This window comes from Ambystoma mexicanum, chromosome 4q (genome assembly GCF_040938575.1).
Source record: "Ambystoma mexicanum isolate Mex_15411 chromosome 4q, UKY_AmexF1_1, whole genome shotgun sequence".
Taxonomy (NCBI): Eukaryota; Metazoa; Chordata; class Amphibia; order Caudata; family Ambystomatidae; genus Ambystoma; species Ambystoma mexicanum.
The window spans coordinates 258930025-258948306 of NC_090928.1; the positions used below are offsets into that span (position 1 = coordinate 258930025).

Here is an 18282-nt window from a genome sequence, read left to right on the forward strand (position 1 = left end):
GTAACCCTTTCCAGTACTCCATGGAAGATGGGGTGTACTGGATCTGTGGTAGATTGACTAAGTAAAGTTAATGGCAACTTTACCCTTTTCTGGGGGACTGCAGTCAGCCTCAGAAATGGAGTTGGTGGGAAGTCTCAAAGACAACCCTGTGCCACTGCACTGAAGGTGTTGTGTGACACATAAAAGAAGGGGGCTACTGAAGTGGTGTACTCCAGAGTCCACAATCACAAAAACAGAGAAATACACATGGAAAAACACAGGTAAGAGTGGGGGAAAAAAATCACACTCTTACCAAGGGGAAAAAAAATAAACTCCAGAAGTCCAGCAAAGCTGCTGGGGGACTCACTAGGTGAGGGAAATTAGCCATCAATGAGAATTCTCCCTAACACTCCCCCCCCCGCAAACTAATGGACAGGAGGATTTAATCCACGCCTGGATGGACCTCATACCTCTATTTGGTTACAAACATCCTAGAGAGACATTAGCATTTTGTGGTGACTTCCTGCTCTGTGCTCAATGAAAAAATCAAATCCTTGCAGGCAGATTGACCATCTGAGTAACTTTGGGTTTTCCCCTTTCATTTGCATCAGCCATCTCAAGGGTTGGTGGTCAGTCTGAATAATGAAGGTAGATCCATACAAGTATGTCTAAACCTCTTCAGTGACCACACAATAGCAAAGCATTCTCTTTCTATTGTTGCCCACCTTGTCTTAGGATCCTTTAACTTCCTGCTGATGAAACAAATGGGGTGCTCCCTACCTTTCTCATCCAGTTGACTAAGGACTGCACCTATACCTACATTAGAAGCATCAGTCTGTACAATGAAGGGTTGGTGATAGTCAGGAGCTCTTAGGACTGGAGCTTGACAAAGGGCTTTCTTTAGACCTTCAAAGGCTTGATTGCACTCCTCATTGCACCTGACCTTTTTATGAAATTTGGGAGAGGAGATGACATTCAAGGGAGAAGCTATGGTCCCACATTTCTCTATGAAATTCATATAATAACCAGTGAGAACTAGGAAGTCTCTCCCTTGGGTTTGAGTAGTAGGGGTGGCCCAGTTTTGTACAGCCTGTACTTTGCTAGGCAATGGCCTTATTTCACCTCCTCCTACCTCATGTCCCAGGTAGACCACTGAACTCTGACCAATTTGACATTTGCTTGCCTTTATGGTCAGATGGGCCTGTTCAAGAGCCTGCAATACATAACCTAGGTGTTCAACATGTTCTTTCCATGTAGGGCTGAACACTGCAATGTCATCCAAGTATGCCATGCAGAAGTCCTCCATCCCATTCAGAACTTGATTGACCATCCTCCGAAATGTAGCAGGTGCATTCTTTAATCCAAAAGGCATTACCTTGAATTGGCAGAGGCCAGCTGGGGTGTAAAATGCAGTTTTCTCCTTGGCATGGTCTGTCAGGGCTATTTGCCAATAGCCTGACGTTAGGTCAAATGTGCTGAGGTACTTGGCTGTACCAAGTTTGTCCACCAGCTCATCTGTCCTAGCCAAAGGATGGGCATCAGTCTTTGTGACTGCATTTAGAGATCTATAGTCCACGCAGAACCTCAACTCTTTGGATCCTGCCTTTGGTACAAGCACAACTGGGCTAGACCATGGGCTAGTAGAGGGCTCTATAACCCCGAGATCAAGCATCTTGTTGACATCATTCCTTATGTGGGATCTGACATTGTCTGACATTCTGTACCCCCTGCTTTTGACAGGCAAACAGTCACCAGTGTGTATGTCATGCTGGCCCCAAGGGGTCAAGCCTGGTGAAAGTGAGAACAGGGAGGCAAACTGATTTAACAGTAACTTGCACTCATCCTGCTGGTCAGATGTGAGACTGGAAGAGCGATTAACTCCTTCCACTTGCTCATCTAAAGGTAAGCCTCTGAGGAGGTCAGGCAGAGGTTCACTCTCCTCCTCCTCCTGAGCTGAAGCTAGAAGCAGAGCTCCTATGTCAGGTCTAGAGACATAAGCCTTTAAACGGTTGGTGTGAAAGACTCTGGGAGACTCCTTAGGATTGCCTAAATCCACCAGATAGTTCACCTCTCCAAGTTTACCCACAACTTTGAAGGGTCCTATCTATTTGTCCTGCAAGGCCCTCTGCCTTGTTGGGACCATAACAAGAACATGCTGGTCTTGAGTAAACTCAACCATGTTAGCCTTCTGGTCATGCCAATGTTTGAACAGAGCTTGACCAGCCCTCAGGTTATCACTTGCCTCAGCCATCATGTGTGACATTCTCCTCTGGAGACCTATCACATAGTCAGTCACTCCGACTGGCTTGGGGGAAGGAGCACTCTCCAACCCCTCCTTAATCAGGGACAATAGACCTCTGACTGGATGGCCATAGAGAAGTTTGAAGGGACTGAATCCTACTCCCTCCTGAGGGACTTCTCTATATGCAAAGACGAGGCATGGCAGTAGAAGGTCCCACTTTCTTCTAAGGGGTTCTTCTAAAGCACCTATCATGCTCTTCATAGTTCTGTTAAACCTCTCTACCAACCCATTGGTTTGGGGGTGGTAGGCAGTTGAGAACTTGTAGGTGACTCCACAGGTTTTACACATGGTTTGCATGTAGTGGGACATAACATTTGATCCCCTTTCAGATATCACCTCCTTAGGAAAACCTACCCTGGTAAAAATACCAAGTAGGGCCTTAGCCACAGCCAGAGCCGTAACAGTCCTCATAGGTATGGCTTCAGGAAATCTAGTGGCATGGTCCACTACAACCAGGATGAACCTGTTGCCTGAAGATGTGGGAGGGTCAAGGGACCAACAATGTCAATCCCAACCCTCTCAAAAAGAACTCCCACCACTGGGAGAGGCCCTAAGGGTGCCACATTCTTGCCTCCACTCTTACCAGAGGTTTGGCAAGTGAGGCAGCTTCTGCAGATTTGGTCTACTTCTGTACCCATCTTAGGCCAGTAGAAGTGAAGAGAGAGAGCCTTTCCTTGGTCTTCCAAAAACTTAGTGACCAGCCAAAGGTACCTCATGGGCTAACTGCAGAAACTGGAGTCGGTTCACTAGAGGTACTACAAGTCTTTTGTAGTCTCCAGGGGATGACTCGGTTGGTTCACTGTAGAAGAGGCCATCCTCCCAGTGTAACCTATACTTCCCAGGCTCAGTCCCATTGAGCTAAGAAGCTGCCTGTAGGCAAAGACCTTCCAGGGTAGGACATTCTCTTTGTCCTTTGCTGAAGTCATCCCTGTTGGGTCCACCTTCTGCCAGTAAAGACTGCAGCTCCGGATGGTCAACAGGGTCAAGATCTCCCACCAGGGTAAGATCTTCTTCTAGATCCGATTCCTCAGTATCTAGTTGAACCATACAGGGTTGAACCTCACACTCAGCCTCAGCTGGTGGAGGAGTCACAGAGGTGACTTTGGACAGTCGTGGAGATATCCTTCTGGGCACAGGAGTGCTTGCTGGTTTCTTGCTGGCAGACTTGGGTTTCCCCTTTGTCTCTTTCTGACCTGCAATAGCAGTAAATACGTCCTGTGGACTTGGGGTGATAGTTTCCTCTATCATGTCCCCAGGAGAGCCTTTCAAGGTTCTCTCCCTTGCAGACCTAGTGAGCTCCTGCTTTCTTCTGCTGGGGGGACTGGGGTTACTAGACACAACTCCAAGAGTTTTAAGGTCATTACCCAACAGAACCCTCCCAGGTACGTCACTTTGCATACTTAAATGGTATTCGGACAGTCATGTCATTACACTGGATGAGAGCTGGTAACTGGGGAACCATTTGCACAGGGCCTCCAGCTAACTTGGTTAGGTGTTTGGGTGACTTAGCAACATCCTCTACCTTGAAAAAACATTCATCAACCACAGTTATGCTGGCTCCAGTGTCTCTGATGGCAGGGGTTTCCTGACCATTCACAAGAACACTATCTTTGTAATACTCTTTAGTATTATCTGGGATTGAGTTATAGACATCTAAGTTCTGTTGTTCCCAAAGACCCAAGGACACTAAAGAAACACTAGCTGAGACTCTCATGGGCTCATCAGCTAGTAGCTGAAAGTTTCCACTGGCTATAGGTACTTCATCCACCTGGGAGAAGGCTAAGGAGACTGTGTTGATCCCTGAAGGTTTACCCTTACACTTGGGATCTCCTCTCACATGGCCAAGTAACCCACAAACAAAGCATTTCCCAAATGCTCTTTCGAATGGGGGTTTGCTGTGACCTCCATCTGGTGTGGAACCAGATGGTACACTAGCCTGATTCGGTTTACCTTGGGGCTTACCCTGGTTATGTTTGTGGCCCTCTTTTGGATTGGAATTATTGGAATTCTCTTTGTTGTCTTTCTTTGTGTGCTTCCCCTCATCCTTCTTCTGAGTAGCCCCAGAATCCTTGTGAGTAGCCCTGTTGGCAACCCATAAGTCAGCAGCTTTAGCTAGTTTCTTAGGCTCTATCTCCTTTGAATCAGCCAAGTGCTGTCTAAGCTCAGGAGAGCAGACATCAAAAATAGACTCCAATATTACAAGATTCATCAAACCTTCATAAGTGTTCACTTTGTAACCCTTAACCCAACCGTCTAAGTTTTTCAAACATTCACACACCCAGGTAGCCCAAGGGGTACCATCATGCGTTTTGAGGGTTCTAAACCGCTTAAGATACTGGGAAGGGGCCTTCCCAAATCTAGCTATTAATGCTAGTTTCACACACTCATAATCCTGTTTATCCTCCTCCCCCAACTCCATTACAGCATCACTTGCAACAGGGGGGAGCCTAGAGAAATGCCAAGGAATCAACTGATTCCCTGAGATACCTTGAATCCCATGATTGTACTCAAACATTGCAAACCAATCAAAAACGTCAAGTTTAGTCTCATACATACCAATCATTTCCTTTGGCATACGTGGTCTCTTAGGGCTGGAAGACTCTGGGAGAGAAGCATTTTCTAGAGCCAGTTTCTTCATTTCTAGTTCATGGTTCAGCTCCATTTCTCTGAGCCTTAACTCTTGATGTTTCATGGCAGTTGTGCATCAATACGTTTCACTTCCAATTCAAGTCTAATTCTCTCCAGTGCAATACACTCAGGAGTAAGTGTAGGACCTGTGGGGGGCCCTGTGGACAGAGGTTGTGCATTCTGAGCAGGCAAAGGAGTTTTAGGGTTTCCTAACAAGGACTCATCTACTTCTTCTAAAGTAACACTCTCAGAATCAGAAACATCAAAATCCACATTTGCTGGAGGGGTAGGCCCTTCTGACCCACTCTCTATACTTTTTCCCATTAACTTTGCAACCAGTTCAGATATCTTTCCTTTACCACAGAGATTCTTATCCCTACACATGGTTCTCAGAACCTCTGCAGTGTAGAGTAAAAGACTCTCTTCAGTGTAGCTTTCCATATTAGACATGATTTCCTAGTTAATAAGAATTAGTGGTGTTAGCCTTGTGGTTAGTTGAACCCAAGCAATAGCAGCACTCTAAGTGTAATCACTCTACTTCAAAATCCTCACCGCTGTACACCAGTGTTAGACAGAATCTACTGCAGTGCCTTTAGGGACCAGTACACACAATTAAGACTACAGGTGGCAATACAAGTTTTACCATTGGTACAAGCCTGCACTACTATGTCAGAGTGGTAGCAGTGGCGGAGCAGCCAGGCTTATCTCAAGAGTATATGAGCAGTAACAGAGATTACACAAAGGGACCACAATTACTGAGACTCAAGCAACCACTGACTCAAGTTTTCAGGTAGAAAAATATAAGTACATTTATTTTTAAACCATTTGTTGTAAACACGACACTTCTATTAGATGTAAAACCACATGAAAAATATACTACAACTAACCAATTCACTTTGTACAGTACGTCTCAAGGTAAGTACCCTGTGTTTGAATGGACCAGTGTTACGAACAAAACATGTTACCGCGAATACGATTGCGATCACTTTTTGACAGTTCGGTCTACTAATTAAATGCGTATCCGTGACATGAAATGCTACCGGGGCAAAAACACACTTAGCACCTGTGATACCCAGAGGGAGTTGGAGGCAAAAATCACAGGCAATATTTTGGTTAGGCAGACAGAATCGAGAAACACTCAGAGACAGGAGTTCAAGAGTTAAAGGGCCGGAGCCAGGGTCAAGTGACACCGGGGACCTGTTGTCGAAGATCACACAGTCAGACAGTTCACGATTCAATGTAGCCAAGAGTACTTCCATATTGTCAATGTTCGGAAGTAAACATTATAAAAAGGTGGGAAGGCAAGGGCAAGCCTTGAAGATGAAGAAAAGGGGGTTCACTCTGTTTCCTCAAGCAGAACACAGTACCTTATTCCAATGGTGCAGCTGGTGCCCTGGCAGTTGTACCTGTTGGTTTCCCGCAGATCCACAGTTCCTGGAGCTTCGAGGTGAAGGAGGACGTCTGAATGGGGTCTGCACCACACAGGGATGAAGCCGGCATCAGCGACGTGAATAAAAGGTGCGCTCCTTAAAAACAGGAGAGGCTCTTCAGATGGCTATCCGAACCACTACAGCAGTGTGCAGCGATTTTGACCAAGGAAGAGGATCCTCTGGCTGTGGAAGATGAGCTTGTTATCCCCACCAGGCTCAAGGGAAGAAGACTCCGGACTGGATCTTCTCTAGTCGTCGAAGGGTATATAGCTCAGGACTGCAGCAGGGTTTCACCAGGACGGGGTAGTGGCAGTAGTCGTCGTTCTCTCCGCTTCTCTTCGGTTCCTTGTAGTTCCAGTGGCGACTCTGACTTCTAGCCCAAGAGACCTGCCTTTTATGCACAAACCCCCATTCACACAGCCTGGCTGTCAATCACCCAGCACGGGGGTTGTCCAGCCTGGACAACCACCTCAGCCAATCATGGCAAAGTGCGACTTGGGTTTCCTAGGATACCCTGTGCAGGGGGTGTCTTCACCCCTCCCTCAATTCAGCCCACCTAGACACCCAGGCGCCTGGTCGAGGGCTTCTGGGCAGAAGCCCGCCAAAAGACGATGAACAAAGAAGGCGAACCTAGTTTGCTGCGCAAAGTAAAACACAAGAAGGATTTTAACAAAAAGAAATGGCGAATAAACCCAACCGGAACCAAAAGAAAGACAATTTGGTCAAGCAGGTTTATGTTCGAGGCTAATATAATAGCCTAAAACAATACCACATTTATCTAATATAATCGCGGTAGAAAAGTTAGGGTAGATACCACTACCACCAGCCAAGTCTAAATGTTAAAAGAGCAAAACAGTGCTCTAGGAGGTACAGATAAAAAGGGATACGAAGTAACCCTTTCCATTACTCCATGGAAGATAGGGTGTACTGGATCTGTGGTAGATTGACTAAGTAAAGTTATTGGCAACTTTACCCTTTTCTGGGGGACTGTAGTCAGCCTCAGAAATGGAGTCGGTGGGAAGTCTCAAAGACAACCCTGTGCCACTGCACTGAAGGTGCTGTGTGACACACAAAAGAAGGGGGCCACTGAAGTGGTGTACTCCAGAGTCCACAATCAAAAAAACAGAGAAATACACATGACAAAACACAGGTAAGAGAGGGGGAAAAACTCACACTCTTACCAAGTGGAAAAAAATAAACTTCAGAGGTCCAGCAAAGCTGCTGGGGGACTCACTAGGTGAGGGAAATTAGCTATCAATGAGAATTCTCCCTAACAGCATGTGACCCATGCAGCAATGTGTGTGTACTTGTCCATGTACTGACCCAACATCCAGGTACTTTGTCCTCTCTGCCGCGCCATGTATGCTGTCCTGGTGCTGTTCCACAGAACCATGGAGTCATGGGTTGACCCTGGGAACTGGGCGCAGCAGTGCATGATGGTCAGGTCTGCGTCACAGGTCATCTGTACATTGAGGGATGGTACTGCCTTCGGTTCCTGTACACCTCCTCTGTGGCGTGGGAGTGCACCAGCTCAACATGTGTGCTGTCCAATGCACCAAGCACGTGAGGGCAATGTGCTGGCCCACATGGCACAGGAGGGCCTCCAGTACATGCACCAGCACACTGGAGAAGGCAGGCTGCGCTATGCCATGCATCCGGCCCACGGAGGGCTGGTACCTGCCTATGGCGAGGAAGTGCAGGACCGACACCAGCTTCAACAAATGTATGGCTGTCTGGATGCCGATCCTGCTCCCTATGTCACCCTGGATTAGGTTCAGTAGTTTCACCTCCTCACCCATTACTGGTGGTACCAGATGGGAAGTGATCTTGGCTTACTTTGCATCTTCCAAATGCACCCTTAATGTCTATCATAATGGCACTATCATGGCCCAGGGCTCGCAGCCCAACCTTCTGCTTCTTGACAGGCATCTTCCTTCTCTCTTCAACTCCTCTCCTCTCCTTCCAACCCACCGTCCGGCTCCTCCCTCATCCTCTTTCCCCAGTGGTGGCACTGTACCCCTGTGCCCTCCCTTGTAAATCTTTTAAAGGGGGCAACCAGCTTCACTTAGTTACTCTCAATTCCCGCTCTCCTATCAAACACTCCTCTGACATCTGTCACCTCCTTGAAGACCTTGACCTTGACATCCTTGCTCTCACTGAGATGTCTTTCGAGTACAGCTCTGTCACTCCTTTTGACACTCTTCTCCCTGAGGGCTTCAAGATCCTATCCAATCCCAGGTCCTCTCTTGGTCCGGTGGTGGAGTAGCCATGAACTTCCCTGAGTGGGTTCCTGCCTCCACCATGCCCACTCAAACCAAATCATCCTTTGAAAGCCTAGTCTGCAGGCTGTCTGTCTCACCTACTTTTTCTCTAACTCTCACTACCATCCACAGAACTCCCAGACCGTCCTCCCTCTTCCTCTGAGAATTAGCCAACCTGTCATCCTCTCTTCTTGCCTCCTCACCCAAAAATATCTTCCTTGGGGACTTCAATATCCACCTAGCATCTTCTGATATGGCCACTGTTTTTTTCAAAGACCTCTGCAACACTCTTTTCCTCACCATCCTTCCCTCTGGCCCAACCCACTCTGCCGGACACACCTTGGATGCTCTCATCTCAACAGACATCCCTTTCTCCAACCCGCTCACTACCCCTCTCTCCTGTTCTGACCACTCTCTCCTCTCTTCCCACCTTGACCTTCCCTGTCCCCTGACACCTCCTCCTGCACTACCAGTCTCCTTCTCTGTCATTCGACCGATGAAGCATGTGTCAGTCTCTGCTTTTGTCTCTTCTTTCATCCCTCCTCCTTCCCCTTCATTAGACTCTCCTTCTGTCTCTGTTCTTGCTAACCTCCACCTCTAACACCCTGGACATCCTTGCCCATGTCAAGTGGATCTGCATGAAGCTTGCCTCCGAATGCAATTCTTGGTATGACTCTGACGTGGCCTCTTTGAAACGCAAGTGAAAAGCTGCAGAGCGGAAGTGGTAGGCATTTAGCTCATCCTCAGACAAACTGGCCTGTCGCCTACTCCAAAGGCAATACCGTCTATCCATCTGCTCCAAGAAGAGGGCTCATGTCCAGGCCTGCATCTCTAGAGCTCCAAATAACACGGCTGAAATCTGCAAGGAACTTGCCAATCCTACCACAGACTCCTCTCCTCCCTCCCAGGCCCTCTGCTCCTCACAGGCCGCCCACTTTTTCTCCAAAACTCTGGACATCCTGTCCTCTCTGTCTTCTGCTCCCCCCCAACCCACCTCTTCTCTTGCCTCCCCTGGCCCCCCTCCTCCCCCTCCGTACGCTCCTCTTTCTCTCCCATTGCACCTGATGAGATCTCGAGAGTGGTCCGCTCTATGAAAGTCTCCTTCCAGACAGGTGCTCCCCTGCTCGTCCAGAACCATAAAGGACAACAGTGCATCTCTCACTCCAGCCTTAGCTGACCTCTGCTACTACTCATTTGTCGCTGGCTCCATCCCTCAACCCCTTAAGCACTTTCTTGTGCACCCTCTCCTTAAAAAACCATCTGCTGACTCTTCTTGCCCAGCTAACTATCACCCTATCTCTATCACCCCTTTTTTGGGCAAACTCATGGAGAAGCTGTTCATCCCCCAACTGACCCTCCACACCGAAATGGCCGGCTGCCTCCATGGCCACCAGTCTGGTTTCAGGGCATCCAGAGGCAAGGAAACTGCTCTCCTGAACACCAGTGAACACCTACTCTCTAACCTGGATTATAATACTCCCTCTGTCCTGATACTCCTCGATCTTTCTTTTGCTTTTGACACAATCAACCACTCCATCCTCATAAACGGTCTCCATGATACCTTAGGCATCATGGACAGGGCACTGGTGTGGCTAACCTCCTTCCTCTTTAACAGACCTCCCAAGTGCAAATGGGTACTTTTCTCTCCTCCACCTCACTCTCTACCTGTGGCATTCCTCAGGGCTCTATCCTATCACCATGGCTCTTATACATCTACCTAGCACCTCGGGCCCACCTGATCTTCACTTTCTCCCCTCATTTCCAGTGTTACGCAGACGACACCCAGTTCTCCTTCAAGCTGCCTTCCCCTACCTTCTCCTCCTCCCTCATGCCTGACTACCTGACTGCTATTCAGGCATGGTGCTCAGCCAATGATCTCTGCTTGAATGTCAGTAAGACAGAGATCCTTCTCATCAGGACGCCTGCCCCTTGTTTCCCTACCTCTCTCTGGACAGTTTCCCCAGGACCTCCCCCCTCACCCACTTGTGAAGCAAAAAACCTTGGGGTCATTTTTGACTCCTCTTTCTCTCCTCACATCATGGAATTTGCCAAATGGTCCAAATTCCAGTTGCATCTCCTCAGGGGAATTCTACCTTTCCTCACCTTCCCCCAGAAGCTCAATGTCTCCAGAGCCCTGGTTCTCTCTGGGCTAGACTACTGCAGCAGCCTTTTCCTCAACCTGCCTCTTTCCTCCCTTTGCCCCCTTCAACTAATCCAGAATAGGACTACAAGACTTATCCTTGGCCTCAAGCCCAAGGACCGCATCTCTCCAACCCTAAAATCTCTCCACTGGCTCCCGGTGACCACAAGGATCAAATTCAAGACACTTTGCATCATCCACAAGGCTGTCTTGGGCCTGGGACCTTTTTACATTTAGCTTTCCCTCCCTAAATACCTCCCGGCCAGAGTCTGTTGGTCTTCTGGCTCCAACTCTCTGCAGATAAAATGATTCTCCAAGTAGAGAGAGAGAGGAAGAAGATCCCTTTCCTCGGATGGCTCCTCCCTTTGGAATAGCTTCCCTCCCCCCTCAGACTTGAGCCAGATCTTCTTAAGATCCGAAACTTCTCAAAACGTTCCTTTTCTCTTCTTCTTTTGCTCACCCGCTCCTGTGTTAACTCCGCATCTGCTTCTGCGACTGGTGGCCTGGTCCCTTAAGAGTCTTACAGGTGCCAGACCAGGCCCTACCAGTCCCTCCAGCATCCTTTCTCAGCACTTGCCCTCGGGCCCCCTTTCCCAGACTAGCCCAACTTGGCCCTGCCTGTCCACCACACTCATCCTCCCCTTCCCCCCTCTCCCCTGGCACGCGCCGCCTTGGCCCACCCAGCACTTGCCCCCCCCACCTTTGGGGCATCCCACTCCTGCTCTTCTCCCACACCCCCTCCCCTTTGCACTTACCACCTTTTTCATGGACTTGCACAGTAGAATTGTCACAAGGCCAATATAACCGTTTTGTGTTTGTTTTACTTTTTGATTCCCATGCCCCCCTCCACCCCATCTTGTGTTGTGGTTCCTGGAAACACCTGTATATAGGCGCCATACAAATGTACAATAAAATAAAAAATAAATGTATTGTCTCGCGGTTTAGCTGGTATAAGCTGTCAGTGGTGGACTGGCCCATAGGGAATTCTGGAGATTTCCCGGTGGGCCTCTGCACCCTGGGCCTCTTTTGTGTGGTATTTCCAAATGTTCTCATAGGAAAAGCATTGGGCTTGCTGAATATGTGTCATATGGGGCCACTTTGAACATTATTTCCAGGGCCTCTTTTGGTCACCAGCAATTATTTCCAGGGCCTCTTTTAGTTCCCAGTCCACCCCTGCAAGCTGTCTGTCTGGCCATCTGTCAGGGCTCAGGGTGTGGTCCTTGTACAGGGTATAACAGCTTGCCTCCGCCTTGCCACTTCATCCCAGCCATCATCCTCCTCCTCTTCCTCCTTCTCCTCTCCCTGGCCCCCTGTCACCATTGGTGCTGCTCCAGCTCATTCAGCTGCACTGCAGTGTGCAGCACCTCCATGTCCATTGCTACTACTGTGAGAGACCGCATGGTTGTGTTGAGGGAGTGTTCTGGGTGTGGGTGTTGGCTTTTTCTACTGTGCCTGGCTGTGTTGGGTGCAGCTGGGGGAATTGGTGCACCTGTGGCCTCATTATCCCCACCAGTCACCATTTACCCCCTGGTCCGCGGTGCCTGTGTTTCCGGCATGCATTTTCCGGTACTACCAGCATTTTTCTACCGGTGGTACCGGAATATCCATGCTCGTAATGTGCCTGTGTTCCTGTGATGCTGGTGTTAGTGGCAGGTGTCTGCGGGCTGGGTGGATCGTGGGGGGGGGAGGGGGGGGGGGTTGAACTAGAACCATTGCCTGTGTTTTGGGCACCGGAGTATGGTGTTACCAGTGCAGTGTTTCTGGCAACATGCCCCAGAATTGGCTTGTCTGGTAATAGTGCCGGTACACAGTGCTACCAGCACTTTATTACCACACCAGAAAACTTGTAATGAGTTGCGATGTATTTAAGATTATGACTCCTCGGCCTGCATTACTGAAAACTGCGCTGGTGCACTACAATCTTTACACATGTAAAAAAAAATGTCAAAAGTGCTAATATATGTTGTTCCAATGCATTTTTGCTCTGTTGCAGATTTACGCTGGCGCTAAAAGTGCACTGTGCTGGCACCAAGTTTTTATATTAGGGTCCAGGAGTTTGTTTAAGGCAGAAAGGAGCTGCAATCAGAGGCTTTAACACGAGACAATCAGAGGCTTTAACACGAGATGCAAAGCAGTGTCTCTACCTAACAGGAAATCAGTACTTCATGTCATGCTGTGCGTGGCAGGGCATCCAACAGCCCTCTTCTATATTTCCTTACATTTTGGGACTTGCAATCCTGAAATTAAAATGGTCCCAGAAGGCAAAGAAAAAAACATAACTGGTTGACCTACTCATGCATGCAAGGGGATACTTGAGAGCTCCAAAATGTGCAGGGCGTGGGGTGGGTCTGTGGTAAGTTTTCATTCAGCAATAATAACCAGGTTTATCTTGTCATTTGGCCTGTGCACAGACTTATAACGGGGTACCGAACAACTACAGGGAAATAATCCATCCAGCTGTTACAAGTGATATCTGATAGGCAATAAGAACACAGCTTGAGTTGTGTAACTCGGAGCCACGGGGTGAAATGCACCCAGTGTTTGGAAGCTACACATCTATCCTTTTATTGTTGTGTGTGTGGCCCACCTGCCTGTCCTATCCACCCTCTGCACTGTCCGGGAGGTGGGGGGGGACTATACAGAATATACCAACTAGTGGAAAAGCCAGTGTACACAGGCTGAAATAATTGTATTTACAGAAAGCCCTCTGTATGGGGAAAAAAAGAAAGTAATGTATTCCTAAGGCAACAGCTCCCGCTAGCAGTGACAACAGGTGAAGCGGACAGTCTCTACTGCGCATGACTGCATCGGACAAACATATATCTGGCCTTTTATTATTGTAAGTGACCAGGTTCCTTTCCTCCCCTAAGCCCATAACAACCGAAACATAAAATACAAATATCTTTGCCGAGAACTTGCTGCATCCCCCTGTCGTGATGTCACACCAGTTGATTACGAATTCCATAATCCTCTCCTTGATGTCGCAGAACAAGGCTACAGAATTCAGAAAGGGAAATAGTAGCTCATGGCTTATGGAAGCCACACACAAGGAAATGTGACGGTTAGTTGGCTTCTACTGCTTGCCATATTGCTAGTGTTTCCATGATGAAGTGACGTCACAAAAGTGGAGAGGGTCAGACAGTGGAAGTCAAGACAGTAGCCAATGAAAAAGAGGCAATGCAGTGTTGGAGCACGCTGTAAAAAAAGAAGTAGAAACCCGAAATGAAAGTTGAACAAAGAAAAGCAAGACATTCACAAGTGCCATTTACTTCATAAGCATGCACAAAAAAATAACATGGCTGTTACATGATTTGTGGGGAGAAGGGTGTGTCACGCACAACAAACTATTGTTCTTTCCAGTCGCACAGAGCAGGACATGCGTTTCTCCCGTCGTGCCGAATCTAACAAGGACTATACACTGAATGGAGAGAGCATTTACATTCATTTCATGCGTGCATTTTCGTTGCATGTACTGTACCCAATTTGAATTCCCCTCTGTGCGACGTCTTTCAACCATTTGACTCCTAGGCACCGTAAGATGTGAATCTGGAAGTCGATTCTTCTTCCCAACAGCTCCAGAGGGTCAATAACTATATCCTCCTCATCCAGGGGTCTGAAAGAGATGCAGTAAACAGTTACACTCTGACCTCGTGTTCTTGGAAATGCTCCTACGGACATTATACTTCATAGTCCCTGGGGGTATGTTTCTGTTCTGACTTTATCTGTCCAGTTCTTTGTTGATTGCCTCATTACAAGTTTGGCAGTGGAGTAAAAATGTTATAGTGATCCCGTTACCACGGGAGGTAAAGGAATTACCACTGCATTTACTGCACTGTCAAACTACGAGTTTGGCCTTGAAGTGGGGGATTTACCTCCAGCATGGCGCTGGAGGTAAATCCTCCACTTTAACGCCAGTAATTGGTGGATTTACCACAGCAGAATTACTGCTTGCATAAATGTGGTAAAATCCCCATGGAACCTGATGGACTCTAAAATGGGGACTAACGTCACCACACCACCGAGCGGAATCCCCTGGCAAGTCCACAGGACTGAGTGGTGGTAATGGTAACCAATTGTGCGGTCATTCTGTGGATTTACCACCAAATGACCACCAAACTCGGAATGAGGCAGTAAGTCTTGTATGGTAAACTTCAAACCCTAGATGCGGTGTGTGTGGCTGTAACAGTAATTAAGAATGCACTGGCTCGTCTTGAGATGAGCCTGCAGGCGAACTCTGATAATTATGTTCAAAGGAATAATCCACACTAAAGAGTAAACATTTCCTCAGCAATAGTTGGGCGGTAAGGGCAAGAAGTGGTGGTAACAGAATTACTGCTATGTTTACTGTTCTGCCAAATCAAAGGTAATTGAAAATGAGCAGTCATTCTCCCAGTGCTAATTCCACCAGAGGAACTAGCTTCGGTACCGGCGGTAATTCCCTTCCCCTGGGGCTAATTTACCTCCACTGTATTATGAGGTGAAATGCTCCTGAAATACTGGCAAAATGGGCAGTAATTATGGCACGATAAATGCATCCGGGTGATGGAAATGAAATCCACAAGTAAGTGTACCCAATACTTCCTTCAAAGGAAGGTAAGGGGCACACCTTTCTCAAACACGCTCCCAAACACCATGCAGCCAATAGCAGTAGCAATCTTTGAGCTCCAGTATCTCCTGCTCCACATAGAGCTGCAGAGACATGCGCAGCAGCACACAAATATAGAGCATGCGCAAAGGCGGAGGAGACTCTGCGCAAGGAGAGTGTCCATTCCCTGGCTGAGGCCATGGGCAGCTAATTACAATGTACTCCCGCAACAGGGAGATCATAGCTGAGCTATTCACCCTGACACAAGCAGATTTAGAGAGCAGGATAAAGATAACAACAGCATTCCCATCACTGTTGCTGGTGCTGCACATTGGTGCAATTTGCACTTTCCAGCACACTGTGTACATGCTGCACGGCACGCCTACTCCAGAGTGCTTGGTCAGGTACTAGATGTGCTTGTGCACCATACACCCGAGCACATTTCCCGGCCCACCATCCCAGCAGAGGTAAATAAGGCAAAATGCTATGCAGCAACCCACTCCCCCAATGTCGCAGCAGCTCTGGGCTGTAGTCATGTCACTCTAGTGGCCCCCAAGGTTCCCGGGAGAGGTGCACCGGAAGCAACAGCATTCCATAAATGTACAGGTGACTTGTGATGCAAACATCACAGTAAAGCACTATTGTGTCTGTTTCTTGGGCCCCTCCCACGATGCAATGGTCCTGCGGAATGGCACACTGTCTGCAGACACGAAGAGCTACAGAGAACAATGGACTTGGATCCTGGGTAAGTAGAAACACCATCAACTAAATCATACATGGGTCCGAAGAGACAAGGGTAGGAATGACTGGGAGGAGTGCTCACCAATGTAACACACATGTGATGCATGAACTGCCACAGTCCTGTGCATGACAGACCTGCACTTTGGCACGTTGGGTGTGATATGGTCGAATTTGTTGACATTTTTAATATTATGGGGCGCTGCATTTTGAAGCTTTGGTAAGCAGTTACTAGGCTGTTTGTTTAAACCAACGAACAAGCTGATAAAATAATCGATTCTTGCTCCTATTATAGCCCTAGCTAAAGTAGCACTGTGGGCCTCATTACAAGTCTGGCGGTAACCGTGCTGGTGCTACCGGAGAGTTGTCGCCAGATTTGCAAGATTTACCGGCGCCAGTCTCGCAAGTTCCGGAAAGTCATGCACCGGTAAATTGTAATTCCCCATTCCCAATGGGCAACACGGAAGCACTGGCATCGTTAATAACAGTGCCAGTGCTTCCGTTACGGCTTGCTTACCATGCCCGCTGTGTCCGGCAGGGTCTGCCCTGTCCGGCACATCGGCTCCGGCAGGAAAACCCATAGTGTGCCGATCCAGAAACAACTATGCTGGTAGGCATACTGGCACTGTTGTTTCTGGACCGGCACACTTGTAATGAGGCCCAATGTAGCTAATATGTCCTTGCCTGGGTAACGATGCACCCAGCAGCGCTCATCATGATTTAACCTAATCTAATAATGAAATGGAACAATCTGAAAGAACAATCTCACAAGGAGAATCCAATTCTTTCACTCGCATTGAGGGAAGAGGGATCCCTAGAAGGTCAGTTTTCACTTGATTAAGACCAAGCCAGTTGGTGGCCATCCAATCTGAAATGTTCTGAACTGTCTTCTGGATGAAACCCAGGTTATCCTGAGAAGATACTTTAAGATGGAACACAATCTGAGTATCATCAGCATAATTTTGAAACATTATACCGGAATTGTTCAACAAATCATGGAGGGTCTTAGCATACACATAAAACAATGGAGGCCGAAACATGTCTGGGGGTGCTTGTGGTCTCGTGCAGAAGGGATGCGACCAAGCAGTTCAGGCTGGACTGCCCCTTTTGTGGTGGGACCAAGCCTGATTTGCATATGGTCTTTCCCCTCTTGCAATGGCTTGGCAGGCAAAGAACGATGGTCTGGAGGGTTGCCCAGAGCAGTGCCAGAGGTTAATATTAATTCTGCACCTTCCAGCCATCACCTCTTTTGTTTTGCTTTGTCACCCCTAGTGGATTGGGTATGCCCAGATGTGGGTCCCGTGCCTGCTGGGCCTAGAAACCTGAGCTACTTCTCACTGATGAGGCCCAACAAGACCGACTCATGTCTGGGGATGCTTGTTTCTCTATATTGTGTGGAGGTTTATGTACTTGGACGTTATTGTACATCTTATGTCTACTCCTAAGTCACTGTCCCTGGTCTAAATTCAGTTATAGCCCCCCTTCATCAACTGGTTTACTCTCATTCAGACATCCACACCTGCCGTAAAGGGCCCCCTTAGCAGGGACTGCCAGTGTTATCTGGATTGTCTCCTCGTGCATCATCGCTGCTTGTAATGACATCCCGATGTTCAAAAACCACAATGAAAAGACAAAAACAAATGAGTTCCTTAATGTGAAGTAGACCTTCTTTTTGGAAATCCTGTTGTATGAGAGAGGTTGTTGCCCTGAAGAGACCATTTGGCCATGAGGTCGTTTTTTGGCCTTTTTGAGATTTATTTTTCCACCTCTTAAAAATAAATGAGAATGGATGCGATAATAATAGCCTTCAGACTTGGAATTAAGTTTAACAAAGGGGAAAAATTACATATTTTTCCCAATGTTCTTTGCATTAAGACCAGCCACACCATTTTATTTTGAAAGGAAATGTACATACTTTCCTGAGCTGGAGCAGGGTATTATGTTGATAAGTAATATGGCTTCTTCCACGCCCTCAGAGTTCAGAAGTTCAGTTTGTTCCTCCAGTTTCATACAGTATGCCAGGGACTGAAGCCATATGTGAGCCGATCCCAAATGAATGACCCCAACGGGGTCCCAGAACGGATCACTCTCATTGTCAATTCCGACATCTTCGCCGCTTAAAAAACGCTGATAAAGTTCCTCCATCAAATACTTCCTGTTGATGAACTTGGCTTTGGACCATACCCACACCTAGAAATGGTCACATGATTAGTCGAAAA

At 47.8% G+C, this 18282-nt stretch overlaps 1 protein-coding gene across 1 annotated transcript in view; it reads right to left on the reverse strand.

Annotated features, from left to right (window-relative positions):
* Positions 1–18282, reverse strand: part of LOC138467234 (kinesin-like protein KIF28) — a 516126-nt gene that overhangs the window by 157104 nt on the left and 340740 nt on the right. The window contains exons 15-16 of the mRNA XM_069607266.1: positions 17979–18253; positions 14219–14353 (exon numbers count right to left, since the gene is read on the reverse strand). Of these exons, the coding sequence (XP_069463367.1) occupies positions 14219–14353; positions 17979–18253 (410 nt within the window). The remainder of the gene's footprint in view (positions 1–14218; positions 14354–17978; positions 18254–18282) is intronic.